At 30.1% G+C, this 15,780-nt stretch overlaps 1 protein-coding gene across 5 annotated transcripts; it reads right to left on the bottom strand.

The window, feature by feature from the left end:
* Positions 1-902: 902 nt before the first annotated feature.
* Positions 903-12,383, bottom strand: LOC134711569 (dehydrogenase/reductase SDR family member 12-like). Of its 5 annotated transcripts, none has more exons than XM_063572230.1 (10): positions 12,262-12,383; positions 10,259-10,340; positions 9,779-9,912; positions 9,262-9,344; positions 8,871-8,966; positions 8,444-8,525; positions 7,819-7,880; positions 6,447-6,645; positions 3,122-3,259; positions 903-1,892 (listed from the first exon to the last, which is right to left on the bottom strand). In XM_063572230.1, the coding sequence occupies exons 2-10, from the start codon at positions 10,312-10,314 to the stop codon at positions 1,774-1,776; spliced, it is 969 nt and encodes a 322-aa protein (XP_063428300.1). In that variant the 5' UTR covers positions 10,315-10,340; positions 12,262-12,383; the 3' UTR covers positions 903-1,773. The 5 variants fall into 5 exon arrangements, with proteins under 5 accessions (XP_063428300.1, XP_063428299.1, XP_063428295.1 ...); XM_063572229.1 differs by having other exon boundaries at positions 12,155-12,291; XM_063572225.1 differs by lacking the exon at positions 12,262-12,383 and adding an exon at positions 11,977-12,059.
* Positions 12,384-15,780: the final 3,397 nt, after the last annotated feature.

A 15,780-nucleotide genomic window follows, 5' to 3' on the forward strand; every position in this document is an offset into this window, starting at 1 on the left:
TCTTGTGAAATAACATATATAACTAGAGGCTCCAAGGAGCCTGTGTATGCTCACCTTAAATTTTTATTTACAATTAATGCATGGAATAATGCAACCATTATACTTTTGCTTTAGTTTCAAAGATGTTATATTGACTTATTTGTCGATCTTACTTTGATGAACATTATTTCTGTTTACAGTTTATCTGCATCTATAATAATATTCAAGATAACCAACACTGCAAAATTTCCTTCAAATTACTTATTCAGTGGCAGAAACCCAACAACGGCTTGTCTAACTCGTCTGTAAATTTCAGGACAGAACAATCTCATCAGTTGTATGGTCCTTACATGCACAAAATATTTGCCACTGGTCATAAAGCACCCAACAATGAACCAATCAATCACCAGTCTGTTGACCAAATACTTGGGCATGACCAGTAAGTAATAGTTTAAAATTCAATTTGTAACTTATATCTAACTGATGCTGATCCTTATGTGTTATTGTTGGATGGTATACTATTTTAAAATTTTATGATTCTTTTTCAGAAAAATTACTTAAAATAAAATCATTTGCACCCTGTACAATAATATCTCAAAAATATTACTGAATCTGAATACTGAATATCTAGTTGTTCTTTAGGCTTTCAGCAGTGGTTGTTGTTATTTTGATGATAACCAGTACAGGTATTGATATAAATTTATTGGTACATTGTATTGGTTGCTTACTGTCTACTGGCAAACATTCAATACTTCATACTTTCACATATCAAAGAAACTTCTTCTGGCATAGTAGTTCAAACAAAACAAGTCACACACAGTCAATTGCTTTGTCAAACCTCCATGATTTAAAGAAGAAAGAATTAATGAGACATAAGCCTGTTTTCAACATCATGTAATTAAATAACTAGGCAAAGAATAGAGTGCTTTCAGCTGTTTATTATAATCTTTATACAACATATGTTATAATTTAATGATAACATTTAATAAATATAAAAAGAGCGATAAAACAATTAATAGCATACAATTATAAACATCAATGATGACACTAAATATAAACCAATTAAAAACAATTGAGGTAGGTAAGTAAAATAGATGCACCAACCAAGAACAAAATTGTTCTTGATTTTCTAAAAATGCTTGGTAAAATACAATCCTACTATTTTGTTTGAAAACTTGTAGTATTTAAGTATAATATAAGGAATAGTTGATGTCATTCTAGACTAAAAACCATCCATAAACTGCAATATGACCTTTAGTTGTATGATATGATAAAAAAAAAAAACATTGCAATCAATGTGGTTTGATAAATTACTATTAAAAAAAACTTAAACATATAAAGATTGTCACAATGATTTTAAAATTGATAAAATACTTATCTATATAAAATATTGCCGCTATAAAATTACGCGAAAAATGTAAAATTTAAATGTTAATATACATGTAACATTAATCTTTTTTACAAATACATGGATGCATGTTAAAACTAATCATATTCAATTCATATCATGAAAAGAGAGATATATAAGATAATGTCAACTTTAAAATCAGTTTTTTTTAAATTTGACCATGACTTAAATTCATAAAAGAAATGTGATTAAATATAATGCTGTATTGGTAATTAAAATATTAAACATATATTAAGTTTGTAAATCAAATATTTAAAGGTAAATCACAATTACAAAGTCTTTTTTTTAAATTAAAAAGTAACAAACTTTGCCATTCATATTTAAAAACATGTAACAATTAATACAACAAGTCAAAACACTGATTCACATTTTAAAAATATAAAATATTATGAGAGCGTAGAATACTGTTTTGATAATTCATCTAAGGCAGACATAAGTTGTTCATCTTCTTGTTTTGTAGATTTGGACCATGCTAATGGTAGATGTTTTGATACTGATGTACGATCTGTAAAACAAATAAATATATGTTTGATAAAGAACTTGTACATAAAAAAAAATCAAGAAACTATACATAATAAGGAACAGCACACAACCCAAAAAATGATTCTTTCATACAAAAAATGATATTTCATTTGAAACACTTGAAAGTAACCAAAAATATTTTCATATAATAAACAAGAACATGGATGCCCCACTCGCAACTTGATTTTCTTTGTTTAGTGGACCATGAAAATCTCTAATTTGGCATTTAAATTAGAAAGATCATATCACAGGGAACATTTATACTAAGTTTCATGTTGATTAGACTTCAACTTCATCAAAAACTACCTTGAACAAAAACTTTAACCTATGTGAAATTTTCAGTCATTTTCTATGTTCAGTGAACCCTGAAATTGTGGTAAAAACTCTAATTTGGCATTAAAATTAGAAAGATCATATCATAGGGCACATGTGTACTAAGTTTCAAGTTGATTGGACTTCAACTTCATCAAAAACTCTTTAACCTGAAGTGGGACATACTGACAAACTGACAAACAAACAGACCCACAGACCAGAAAACATAGTGCCCCTCTACTATTATAGATGGGGTATAAAAAATTGTTCATACAAATGACACATTAAATGATCTTAAAATCAGAGCAAATACAATTTTTGTATTTTGTTAATATACAGTTTCTTTATCTTGAATACAATCGGGAAGTGATACAATTTTGTGTTAACCATAGTGTGAGCTGATATTAAATAAACCAAAGGGGAGACAACTCAAATTTCAATAAGGTTAAACCTGTTGATCTAATTATACATCATATATACTAGTGACTGAGTTTCAACGTAAAGACAGCAAAATAATTTGACTCATGTTGAATTACTAGGCAACTACCAATTGTCGACAATGACAGTTGACATGTCCGATATTTATATTTCATTCTAACTATCCACCTTTCCCAAAAAACTTAAACTATGACAGAAATAAGAAAGAAACTAAACAGGAGCCTATAATTCGGAGGTACATAAATCAGGCCATAAGTGTTCCTTGTTTGAATTGTTTTACATTTTTCATTTAAGAGCCTTTAATAGCTCTCCAAGCAGTATAGATGTTGTTCATTGTTGAAGACCTTACAATGAGCTATAGTTGTAAAAATTATGTGTCAGTTGGTCTCTAGTGGAGAGTTGTCTCATTGGCAATCATACCACGACTTCTAAGTTTTATAAAGAACAAAACAAAGTTCTTACCTTGAAAAAATAATCCACTAGGTTGTTTAATGGCTGCATCTGATATGGCTAACCATAGAAGTGTATCTGCACCTTGTTCTGGTGTCCTTAACCTGTCCTTCATCTTAGCATGAAAACTTGGCATCGACATTCTGACAGCTATAAAAAAAAATCTTTAAAATAACTATTTTTGCTCTAAATCACTATCATATTATGGTAACATTTGCTTGGTAACATTGTTCGAAGAAATCGCATTCACTTCACATTCCTGGCTGGTTCGAGACCACAATTATTCCGTAGTGCATTTCTTTTATACAATAAATTCAAATTAAAAAAATCCCACCTGTGCTTTCTCAACAATGTTTTAGAGTGTGTTGTACTACTTTTGGGACAAATTATATCCAAATTATAGAAAACTTTATCGGCTCTAACTCAAAATATGGACAATTTTATATTAAGGGGGTCTTGAAATCTTTTGACAGCTTCCGAAGTGCGAATTTTTAACCTTTTTCAACTGAACCAAATCACAACATTACTTTAAAATTCATTACCCAAATTTTTTGAGTGTCATTTCATCCCTTGATTTACTATTTGAGGCATAAAACATGGAGAAATACATTTGGAAGGGGTAAACAAAATATTGGCAAGTAACACACTGTCCACACTAGGGACTACATTTGTGGACAAAGATAATCTAATATGCACTGCTCAGATAAATGTTATTATCATCTGTACATTCTAAAATCAAACCATTTATGACTAAGGTTTATTGGAAGGTAGAGATTATGTAGGATAATCTTACTGGGACTCATTTGATTGATTAATTGATTGATAGGTGTATAATGCCACTTTCAGCACTATTATTTTATTTTGTTTCTGTCAGTTTATATTATAGGTAGAGGAAAGGGGTGTCCAGAGAAAACTACAGACCTTCAGGAGGAAAACTGACAATCCTAGTCAATTTAGATCAGACTAATTAGAAGTGTTGAAATATAATAGTTTATTTCAAACCAAAAGCAATACAGCTTATAGGTATATCATAAATATGTACATAAATATCATAACAGAACATTTTAAATACAATCGGAGGCAAGACTACATAGTATAATTCGTTCAGAAGAATGTCATGAAAATTTTATATCTGTGGCGTATTTCAGATATTTTCCTAAATTTGATAACTCTGATACATTCTTTGTTGACAATAATTGAACTAATTTAAAAACAGATGCATTTGTATAATAATACCTTTTTATATACATTTTTCTAATAATGTCATATTTTGGACATTTTAAAATAAAATGAAACTCATCCTCGATGTCACCCTGGTTACATAAGATGCATAATCTTTCATTTCTTGCTTTTTTAATGAATCTACCATATTCAATATTTAATTTGTGTGAACACATTCTATACTTAGTTAAAAATCTAATACATTGTGGACTTAAATTTTTTGTCAAGTAAAACTGCAATTGAACATTATCCACAAGGTGTTTATAGATAGTACATTTTGATGATGAATCGAAAAACATATTTCTTTCTTGAATAAAATGGTCAATAAGTCTTTGTTTGAATAAAATAATGAATGCTTCTTCGCATACAACATTCTGTGCATACCACACATGTCCAAAACCTAGGCTAAGTAACATACATTTAACATTATTAACCCATGATGACTTATTGCCTGATTCACACTCGTCATACATATCATTATATATAGCACTAAGAATACAATTTCTCGTCCGTAATAGACGAACCCAATATTTTAATATTTTCACTTTCCGAGATATCAATAAAGGAAATCTTCCCAACTCAGAATAAACCATTGCGGTAGCAGTGGATTTTTTAACAGTCAAAATGATTTTACAAAATTCTATATGAAGTTTTTCTATATCAGATGCATTATGAAAACCCCATATTTCACTTCCATATAATAAAACAGGTGATACATAGACATCAAATAAATACAATTTTGTTTGTACATTTAAACACATATGTTTTATTTTACCATACAACATTGATAAACATTTTCTGCCTTTGGCAGCAATATTTAACTGAGTTTGATTAAACTTTGCATTGTAATATAACATAACACCCAGATACAAATAATGATCAGCAACTTCAATAATTTCACCATTATAAAACCATTTTTCCTCGCTTCTTAATTTACCCCCGTTTCTGAAAACAACCACCTTAGTTTTGCTTGTGTTTACAATAAGTTTCCACTTTTTACAATAATTATGTAATGAATTCAACATATTTTGCAACCCATCAATAGTTTCAGAAAATATAACAGTGTCATCTGCATACATCAATAAAAACAATGAAAGTTCTTTTATGTCTACTGGTAAACATAAGCTATTGATAAACTCATTTTCAAAATCATTTAAAAACATTGAGAATAGAATAGGTGATAATGGTTCCCCTTGCAATACTCCTTTTTCTACAGAAAAAATGTCAGAAAATTCACCTTTAAATTTTACACAGCTCATAGAATAAATAAAAATTTCAGATTACACAAAAAATTTCAGATTACACAAAAAATACAACAATAATGGTCAATGAAAAAATTTCAGATTACACAAAAAATACAACAATAATGGTCAATGAAAGAATTTACATGTATCCACATAATGTCTACAAAATCTTAACTGAAAAACTTCCACTGAACTCAAAATCTAACATTATAATGGTCTTAAATAGCTTTTCTTACATTTAACTTACATTTAAAAAATAATCAAACTTCACTTTTCCACTAAAGGAGTAGGTCTGGTAAGGGCCGATTTTGGCTCAGTCAGTCATAAAAAATGTTCTGATTGAAGCTTAGATATGAAAAATCTATCAAATATGCCAAAAAACGTCACTTTTCAGATGGTTTTTGTCAAAAATAAAAGTGGCCGCATCAGTGTTCATCCTCAACCTTTATGTATGTTATGTATTATAACAAAATACAACTTACATTTTAATATAATGAATGAACACGAATGCGGCCACTTTCATTTAAGACTGAAACTGTCTAAAATTTAACCAAAATGTTATAATTGTGAAGATTTCAGTAATTTAGCAAGACTTTATGATGCTAGTACACGATATATGTGCATTGTATTGTCAAAAGACTCAAAACGGCACATATCTATGTAGCAGAAGCATTCTACTTTCCAAAACATAGATAAAAGATTACATTTTCACAATTTTGCAAAACTGCTTAATTTTGGGGCCAAAAAGGGGTCTTACTGAACCTTCTCCTTTAGGGCCAAAGGGATAGATATACCATCTTTTTTTAACTTTAAAAGTAAATTTTTTTTTTTACAAATATGGTATCAGTAATTTCCAATAAGCAGTGTGTTACCTGGAGTATCAGCCCATCCTGGATGCATACATGAACAGTGTATATTAGGATACTTTTTAGCATACTGTTCTGTCATTATAACTTGTTGTCGTTTATTCTGTGCATAAGCCATGGTGCCATCAAATGGATACATCTTTTCAAACTGTAAGTCCTTTAGATCTAACTTCTGTACTAACATGCCACCAGATGTTACCAATATCTATACAAAAAGAAATGCATATATTATATGAATATTTTCTTGTGTACTAAAAGCCTCAAATAGAATATTAAATAATAAAGATAATTATTTTATGTTATCTTTTGAAGTTCTGCATCACATGCAGTGTACTACCTAACAAATATAGTCTGGTATAAAGTCTTGTCAAAATTGTAAAATTAATAGTTACAGTGAAACTTCTCCAAACCGGCCGCCCGTCGGACCACGGGATTCGGCCGGTTTTCAGGGGTGGCCGGTTTAATGAATTTGAAATTAACAAGAGTTACTTCCCTTCAATATAAGAGTTACTTCCCTTCAATATGTGTGCATTTGTTTTTTTTTACCATGTATTGTACCTCAATCATAAAGTTTGTTTTGTTGTGTAAATTTAGCTTTGTATTCTAAATTGATTATGAAATAAATATTAAAACATCATTTGTATCTTTATTATTTTTTATTTTGCAGGAATAACAAATAAAATGCAACTATATAACAAAACAATTTTAATATTAATATTTAATATTATTGAAAATCATTTCAGCCATTCATCGTACCATGCGATGATGATGAAACATTACATAAGCAATGCACACACTTCAGAGCACCACACCTCATACTAAATATACATCCTTTAACCAAATTATAAAGGATTGATAAATTACAATACATTAACCCGACGATAACAATTTACGAGTCAAAGTGAGTGATTAATTTGATAATTTGCCTAAATTTTATATTTAAAATGATGAAATAAAGTAGCCAAGCTAAAACATTAAATGCTAATTAACCATCATCATTGATTAGCGTGGGTGAAGATCAAAATCTCTCAACCGATAATTTATTCGGGTATTGATTTGACATTGACAGGTGAACACTACTCAGTGGCCATGCAGGTGTCTAATTGACCGGATTAACTTGTTTGTTTATATAACAGTATTATATATGGACTAATGATTACAAATGAGAAGGCCGGTTTTATGAGGTGATATTTTATTGATTTTGATTACACAAATACACAAATAACGGCCGGTATCCGGTTTAAAGGGGTGGCCGGTTTTATAAGGTAACCTGACCGTTTATTTACATACACGCCGGCCGGGACTTGCGGTTTTGGCCGATATGAAGGGAGAACCGGTATTAAGAGGGACCGGTTTAGAGAAGTTTCACTGTACTTACCACTCTTGGTTTTTCAGCCTTGTTCAGCACAGATAACAGAGATGTTGTTAAAACGTGTGCTCCTGAAATTGAAAAGAACAGTTAGTGTAATGAAGGCTGAAATGACATGAACCTGAAATTTAGATGGAGAAAGAAATTTTTCATTTTTTTTTCTTATCTAAAATGTTTACAATCAGTTTGCTTTTTTTATGCGTGAAAAATGAAAAAAATAAGTATACCTGTTTCACATACAATAAAAAGTTTCATATCCAGCATTAGGATGTTGCTATTTTTTCGTAAAATTTAATAATAATAAAATAAAATAAAAATAAAATAAAATAAATAATTAGTTTATTATAGTGTCACATATTTGATCAGACAATATATATATACAACAATTCATAATACAAACAAAGATCAAATATCCAGCCTTAGAATAGACTTATGAGACACTTTAAAACACAACAGACAACTGTACATTTATATAAAAAATAAAATGAGCATTTCTTTATAAAATTCAAAAATAATTACTGGTTTATCACATTAAGTAAGCTGTTTTTTTTAAATCTTTACTAGTAAAAGTATAGACTATATTAATAAAGAGATTACAGATAAAAACATAAGCAATGTAAAATTTAATACAAACCTAAGGTATTTGTAGCAAAATTTTTCTCCAGTCCATCATCTGTTAACTCCCTTATAATAACCATACAGCCTGCATTATTTATCTGTAAAATAAATATATATGAATATAAAAGTTTACTTAAAGTTAAGCAAAAAAAGTCAATACAGTAATTGTAAAAGATCATCACAAGTCAACTGGTTTTATGGATCTAAATGAAATTAATTTGTACATTTGTATGGGAAAAGGGTTTGCTCTCATCACTTCTAAACAAGGGGAAGTCCTTTTTACATTTGTTATGATATAAGGTCATTGGCTCTCTTACTGTAATGATGCTGTTTGACACCTGGGCATCTAGTGAAATGCTAATAAAACAGACTACTGTTCATTCAAACATTATTGCCAGGTTTTATTAATGCAAATAATGAGACTAGGTTAGACAATTTCTTACCAAAACATCTAAGTTTTTTCCAGAGGTTTCAAAGTCTGTAGCAAACTTTGCAATATCTTTTGGCTTTGACATGTCCAGTAGATGTAAGAATATATTCTAAAAGAAAGAAAAAATAAAACAGCATTAATTCATATTCAAATAGTCCCTAACTTCTCTGGTTGTTTTTACACTTAAATGCTAGTTAAATTTATATAACAGTGCAATGAAAAAAATTCTTCTGACTACAGGTACATAATTTCCATTTAGTATATCTTTCAAGTTTAAACATATAACATTTGCTCAAATTATAAAAGGGACCAGACACAAGTTAATAAAATTATAAAACTCTATACGTTATAAACAAAAGTCAACTACAAAGTACCAACCTCTTTATGAACATGTGACATCTTACCTGGTTTCCTGTTGCTTCTGTTATTTCTTTTCTGGCATCTTCTCCTCTTACTGAGTCTCTACATACCATATGTACTGTCCCACCTGAAAAGGAAAATCTTAATTATGCAAAGACAAAAAGCTACCAGTATTAAAATGCAATTTTAGCTTGATCGTATAAAAAATAGCCTCAGAAGATTTTTATTGATGTTTCAATAATAATCTCATAACATCACTGTCATAACATCAGCCCCAACACATTCTATATTATTAAACTGAGTCTTTGTTTTATATCAGCTGTTTCATTGTTGTATACCATTTATCATTGTACATGTGCAGTATATTTACAGCTGTAGGCTGAATCAGGCTGTACAATATTATCTCCCTTGGCAATTTTTATGAAATTTCAGTTTCTCATGTATAACCAGGTCGTTCAACCCAAAACTTTTCAGAAAAAATTCTGAAGTATTGTTGAATATAATTTTGTTATATCATTTCACTTTTCAAGTAAAAAAGTGTCCTTAATCTCGGCGACTTACCTTTTTTAGCAATGGCTAGAGCAGTACATTTCCCTATCCCACTGTTAGCTCCTGTTATCATAAAACTTTTACCAGTGACATCTACATCAAGGTCATTTGGTCGGAAACTTCTACTAGCATTTAGGTATCCTTGTCTGAAAAATAAAGTACAACAAATGTATACGAAATGTAAATTAAGCCTATCAAAGTATAAAGATGAAGAACAGACAAGAATTGTAATACACAGTATAACTATAACAATATAACCAGAAATTCTCTGATGAATGAACACATTCTATAACTACAGAATTAATTTATAACCATACTTCAGATTAGACGAAAGATATACAGTATACCTGACATGTTAAGTTAGTATTAACATCTTTCATTGTTTACCAAAATTATTTAAGCTATGTCATTTCTTTTTCATGTAATTTACACAAAACCAATATGTTCATTAAAGTATTAGTCTTGATTCAATTTACAAATTATCATACATACTTAGTATATTCTTTCAGTCCTTTCACAAACCAAACAGTACTTCTGTATATAGACATGATTTCTTTTTTAACAGATCTTCTAGCTATAAAATAAATTACTATAATTGAGAATTGAAATAGAAACAACTTTTACTTATTTACTAAAAAATCAATATTTCATACAAATCGATGTAAACTTTTACTTAATAAGTGATTATTGCTTAATCTACCAATTGGTCATACTTGTTCTTGCAGCCATGATGATCTGAACTCTACAGCAGTTGTGTTACAATTAACCGTAACACCATAAGACAACTGCACTAGAGAGCAGTTTTATAACCCTTCACATGTTGTTGCATTTAGTAGCTATGCAATATCTTGTAGTGAATTTTTAAAAGATAAACAAGTATTTTAAAGAATTTATGCATCAGAACATTTTGTTATAATTCCCAGAATAAGACTTTCTGCTTAAAAATGTTCATTGCTAAACCTATCAACTGTCCATACATGTTCTTGCAGCCATGATGATCTTATCTTTCGTGCAGTTTTGTTCTGTTGTACATCAATATATATGCAGTGAACTATCAGTTTTAATTTGGCATGTTTTGACAAAGCAATTGATTTTTAATCCAATTAAGATGAATTTTAATCTTATGACATAAGATTTTCAAACTAATGTCCTCAGGTTAATTGTGTCAGTAATTAATTAAACTGACCACTTTTCATTGTAATCAAGGTGAATAATTTATTTTTACCTTCTTTGTTCTATTCATGATAGTTTGTTTGAATTTCTAAAAGTGTTAAAAAAGAAAAAAAGAAAACTTCTTTTACCTTCAGCTCTTATCAATTGATCATGATCATGGTCATAAGAATTGCACCAATTATAACTTGATATTCAAATATTTCAAATCAGAAGTTGGAATAATTTTATCTTCATGAAATAAGCCAATGACTTCTACTGACCCCTCATCTTGGAATGTCATATGGCATATTATTTTTTATCACATAGTTATCGCATACTCACTGATAATAATACATGTATATTTATATTTTTATTACCCCTACTTTATATAAATATTGTATTAATACTGTATGCCATAACCATTTAATGTAAATGTGTTTGTGCTAATAAATATTGTCTATTGTCTATAAAAAAATAAACATGACTTATTTTGGTTACATGATAATAATATATATCCCTGGCAAACAGTCGTCTAGTCAGTTGATTGTGGGAAGGGGGAGGGACAATAAAATAACAGATTTTGGAAAACAAAGAGGGCAAAACAAAATTGGCCTGTTTGTTCTGTGCACTGGACACAGAAATTATCCAAAATGAAAATTAATAAAATAAGATTACTACAAACAACATTAATAAACAGCTGCCCCATGAGCACATGATATGCCCGTCGTTTTGTGTGTGAATTTTTATGCAAATATCATATAGTTTCTGACATACGGCCAAACATGTGGAAACCCCCCTTTTAAAAAAAAACAACTCAATAACTCTAAAAATTTAAATTTTGAATCATCACCAAAAAGTAGACACACCCCTGTTTTAGTTACATAGTCCGTCCTGTAACTCAAAAAGTAATATTTATTTTCACCAAAATATATACAGATAGCTTGACCATTATAAGAAACAACTATGTAAAGTTTCATGAAATTTGGATAAGTCGTTCTCAAGCTACGATACGACATGTTCACGCCGGACGGACGGACAGACGCCAGACATTTGTATACCATAATACGTCCTGTCAAAATTTAATCTGCGTATAAAACGCAATTTTTCGCACAAGCACTTGTTTCTATCCATGGGAAACCCACTTTCATGACTTTCAACGTATCTACTTTTACTATTAGTTAGTCTTCCCATGGATAGAAAAAAGTGCCTGTGATTTTTCGTCTGAGATGTTCATACTTATGATGTGTTAATATTCTTAAAACTTGATTTACTGCCAGGATAAAAGACAAGTACGGCCTAATAGTAAATACTGCTCAACCACTTATGTAACAATCGCTCTTTACTTGTCTGCAACCCGATGTGTAAAACGTCACAATTTGTGCGGTCTAAAATACAACTCTAAACCGTTTATTTCTGAACTGAAAGAGGAAACAAACGGGCACCTAAATGGTCGTCTTGTTTTTACGGTTTAAAAGATAAAAGCAGGCATGGGAAATTAAAAACATGAGAAAATATTCTTTTATGTATCGTGTAATTGAAATTCAAATAATATTAAAACTTTTAAAACGATACATACTACAGCAGAGTGTGACCAGGGACAGATATATAGTGTTAGATCATATAATTTTCCCGCCGCATGTGTGACCATATTATGTATTCGTTATTTCAGATTTTTCACAAATTATTTCCAAGAATGTGTTTATTGTACTACACAAATCCCTGTTATTTCATTTTAAATAATAAGTTTTTTTTCCGAAAAAATATTTGAAGTCATACCGTTTGATTTTAAGCCGTGAATTTGATACTAATAGCGGTAGAATTGCCGTCACAGTCATGTTTATTTGTTTATTCGGTTGTATCATTGTTTCATGTCGAGCTTTTTCAGTTTAGCAAGAGATAAACACAAATATAATTTTCTGTTCAAAAAATTTGCTTTTTTAATATTTAAACCAAAAACAAATACGTTTTCACACCAAGATAAAAAAAAAAAACAAAAAAAAAACACAACGACACCACAGACATGACTTTGACTAATAGGAAATAAGAAATATACGAAAGTTTTATTTTGATTCGGTTAACATTTAACAATACAAACATAAGCTCTTAAGAGCTTTTTACCGAATATAAAATAACATAAACACAATATTAAAACACACAGCATGCAGACAAGATATATAACAGCACAGGCATATTGAAATACATGCAAAGCACTTCTAAAGTACATATTTAAACAAGCCAAAGCTGAAGCACAACTTAAATTAAGCACAAACAAAAATATAGCACACATGCAAACATTTAAAGAATACTAACATGTTAGAGCAACTTATAAAATATGAAAAAGCTTATCTACATGCAGAACAACAACATTTTTAACCATTCCAAAACTGTATAAGGCTCTCAATAAATTGAGAAAAACTGTTTTCAGTCCTGAAATGGTCAGGTAGGCTGTTCCAAAGAGTAGCAGCTGCAAATTTAAAACTTTTCTTACCAAACTGTGTAGTTTTTACATGTGATACATCCAGTATATCACTATATCTGAAAGAATATTTGCAATCTTTTATGTTTAATAAATCATGTAAACAGTCAGGTGCTAATTTATTGACTATATTAAAAGTTTCAATAGCAATTGATCTTTGTCTTTCAATATGCAGTCTTGGCATCTTAAGCAACTGTTGATATGAGCTTGCATGGGAGTCTTCGTACACAAACCTTAGTGCTCTTTCTTGCCCTTTTTCTATTTTTTTTTAATTTTCTCGGTACAAAAGTGCTTGCCAAAGGGCAGAAATTGAAATTTGACAAAATAAATGTGTGGAAAATAGTTAGCTTACTTAGCTTGGTCAAATAGACTCCCAAACGTTTCAAAATATTTAGTGGCTGAGATGCCTTCCTGTATATTTTACCAATTTGAATATAAAAAATTAGCTGATAATCTATGGCAATGCCAAGTAATTTGACAGTTGACTCACACGAAAGATCACGTATAGATGGATTTTTTGTAATATTTCTTTTTCCCAACTGCTCAGACCTGAAATTTGTCAGGGTTTGCCTGCATTTTATTTATTTTGAACCACTCAATAAGTTTTTCTTTCATTAGTGATTCAGATTCCAAAGTAGAAATCAAAACATCAAGATAAAGTATTGTCGTCTGCATAATTATACAGAGTTCCATTTTTTATAAATAAGAATATATCATTGATAAAAACATTGAATAGTAGGGGGCCCAAGATAGAACCATTGGGAAGCCCCTTATGAATGTCTGACAGATCAACTGCTAAGAATACTATTTATTTTAATTTGTTGTTTCCTGTTTGTCAAGTAAGATTTGATTAGTGAAATAGAATTAACAGAGACACCATATGCTGATAATTTATCGAGCAGAATTTCATGTGGTAGGCAATCAAAAGCCTTTGAGAGGTCCATTAAAACAGCAGCTATATACTTGTTTTTATCTAATGCTGTACGCCAATCTTCTAGCAGTCGTAACAGTGTGGACTGTCACCCATGGCCACGTCTAAAACACACAGATAGGAATAAAAAAAATTTCAAAAAAATTACCAAGTTGGATTTCAAAAAACTTTTCATAAATTTTAGAAAAATTGGAAGAACGCTGACAGGCCTATAATTGGCTTTGTCAAGTTGGCTGTTTTTCTAGTGCAGTGGTGTTACTTGAGCCTATTTGAGTCTATCAGGAAATACTTCTACGGATAGATTTGTAAGTGTTATTAACTGTGGCACGATTATCGGTTTACAATGTTTTACTACCTTTTCTGATAAGCCATCTACTCCAGTAGCTTTTTTAGTGGGTCTCATTGGGGTCTAAGCGTGACGCAGGATTGTCGATTTTTTGTAAGCGTGACTCGTGAAAGTTAAATTATTGTGCCGTGAAAACGTGAAATGAAGTCTAGAGGGACACGGGAAATTACCAAAAAATAAGAATTGCTTACGTACAAGTGTAAGCGGGATACGGGAATCTGACAAAACAGTAAGCGGGATCCGGGATCAGACACCCTTTTTAATGTTAATTTTGTTAATTATTTTTTCTACTTTTTCTATTGTTGTTTTCTGAAAATCAAATTTTGTGTTATTGCAGTTTTTATCATTTATTTTCAAGATACTGGCATGAGTTGGTGGGTCGTATATCACATCTCTACCAAACTTGTCTGCAACTGTCGAAAAGAATGTGTTAAAGTGTTCTGAAACATCTTTGGTGTTGTTTAAGATTTTGTTGTTTTCACATATATAAAACAATTTTTTCCCCCATTCTTTTTAGAAAAACGGCTTAATAGTTGTCCAAAAGTTACTGTGTTTTGCCCCACATGAACAGTGTTCTAAAAAATATTTTTTTATGGATATTTTTTTAAAAGTTTTGTAACAAGGTTTCGCTGTTTTCTATATTTCCCCCATGTTTTGGGATCTTTATGCTTTGTAAATTGTGTGTACAACTTGTGTTTGCGATATACAGCTTTTCTTATATTATTCATGTACGGTAATGTTTGTTTTCTCGGTTGTCTTGTTTTGATTGGTGCATGTCTATTTAGACTATTTGTGAATGTATCTTAAAATTCATTGTATGCCTGATTTAACTGTTCAGAATTGGTGGCATTTTCTGATATGGCATTTTTATTTGGTTTAAATCTGAGTTGAATTTATCTATATCAAAATGTTTATAACTTCTGTATGATATGTTTTGCTGTTTTGGGGCATGAACTTTACCCTTGATTGTAACTGATATGAAATAAACAATTATACTTTCAAGTATAAGACAAATCTGCATCCTTCAACACATTATTTGCAAAACTGAATCCAACCAGAAATTCCTTCATTTTTTTAAATGTGTTTTTATTTGAAATGATTATATAAAG

Source organism: Mytilus trossulus, chromosome 3 (genome assembly GCF_036588685.1).
Source record: "Mytilus trossulus isolate FHL-02 chromosome 3, PNRI_Mtr1.1.1.hap1, whole genome shotgun sequence".
Taxonomy (NCBI): Eukaryota; Metazoa; Mollusca; class Bivalvia; order Mytilida; family Mytilidae; genus Mytilus; species Mytilus trossulus.

Coding starts and splice junctions, on each gene's coding strand:
- LOC134711569 (XM_063572225.1), bottom strand. CDS start 12,049: ATGGATAGAAACAAGTGCTTGTGCGAAAAATTGCGTTTTATACGCAGA. Junction 9,913..10,258: donor GGACTGAAAGAATATACTAA/GTATGTATGATA, acceptor TTTATTTTTCAG/ACAAGGATACCTAAATGCTA. Junction 6,646..7,818: donor AGGCTGAAAAACCAAGAGTG/GTAAGTACAGTG, acceptor CTTTTTGTATAG/ATATTGGTAACATCTGGTGG.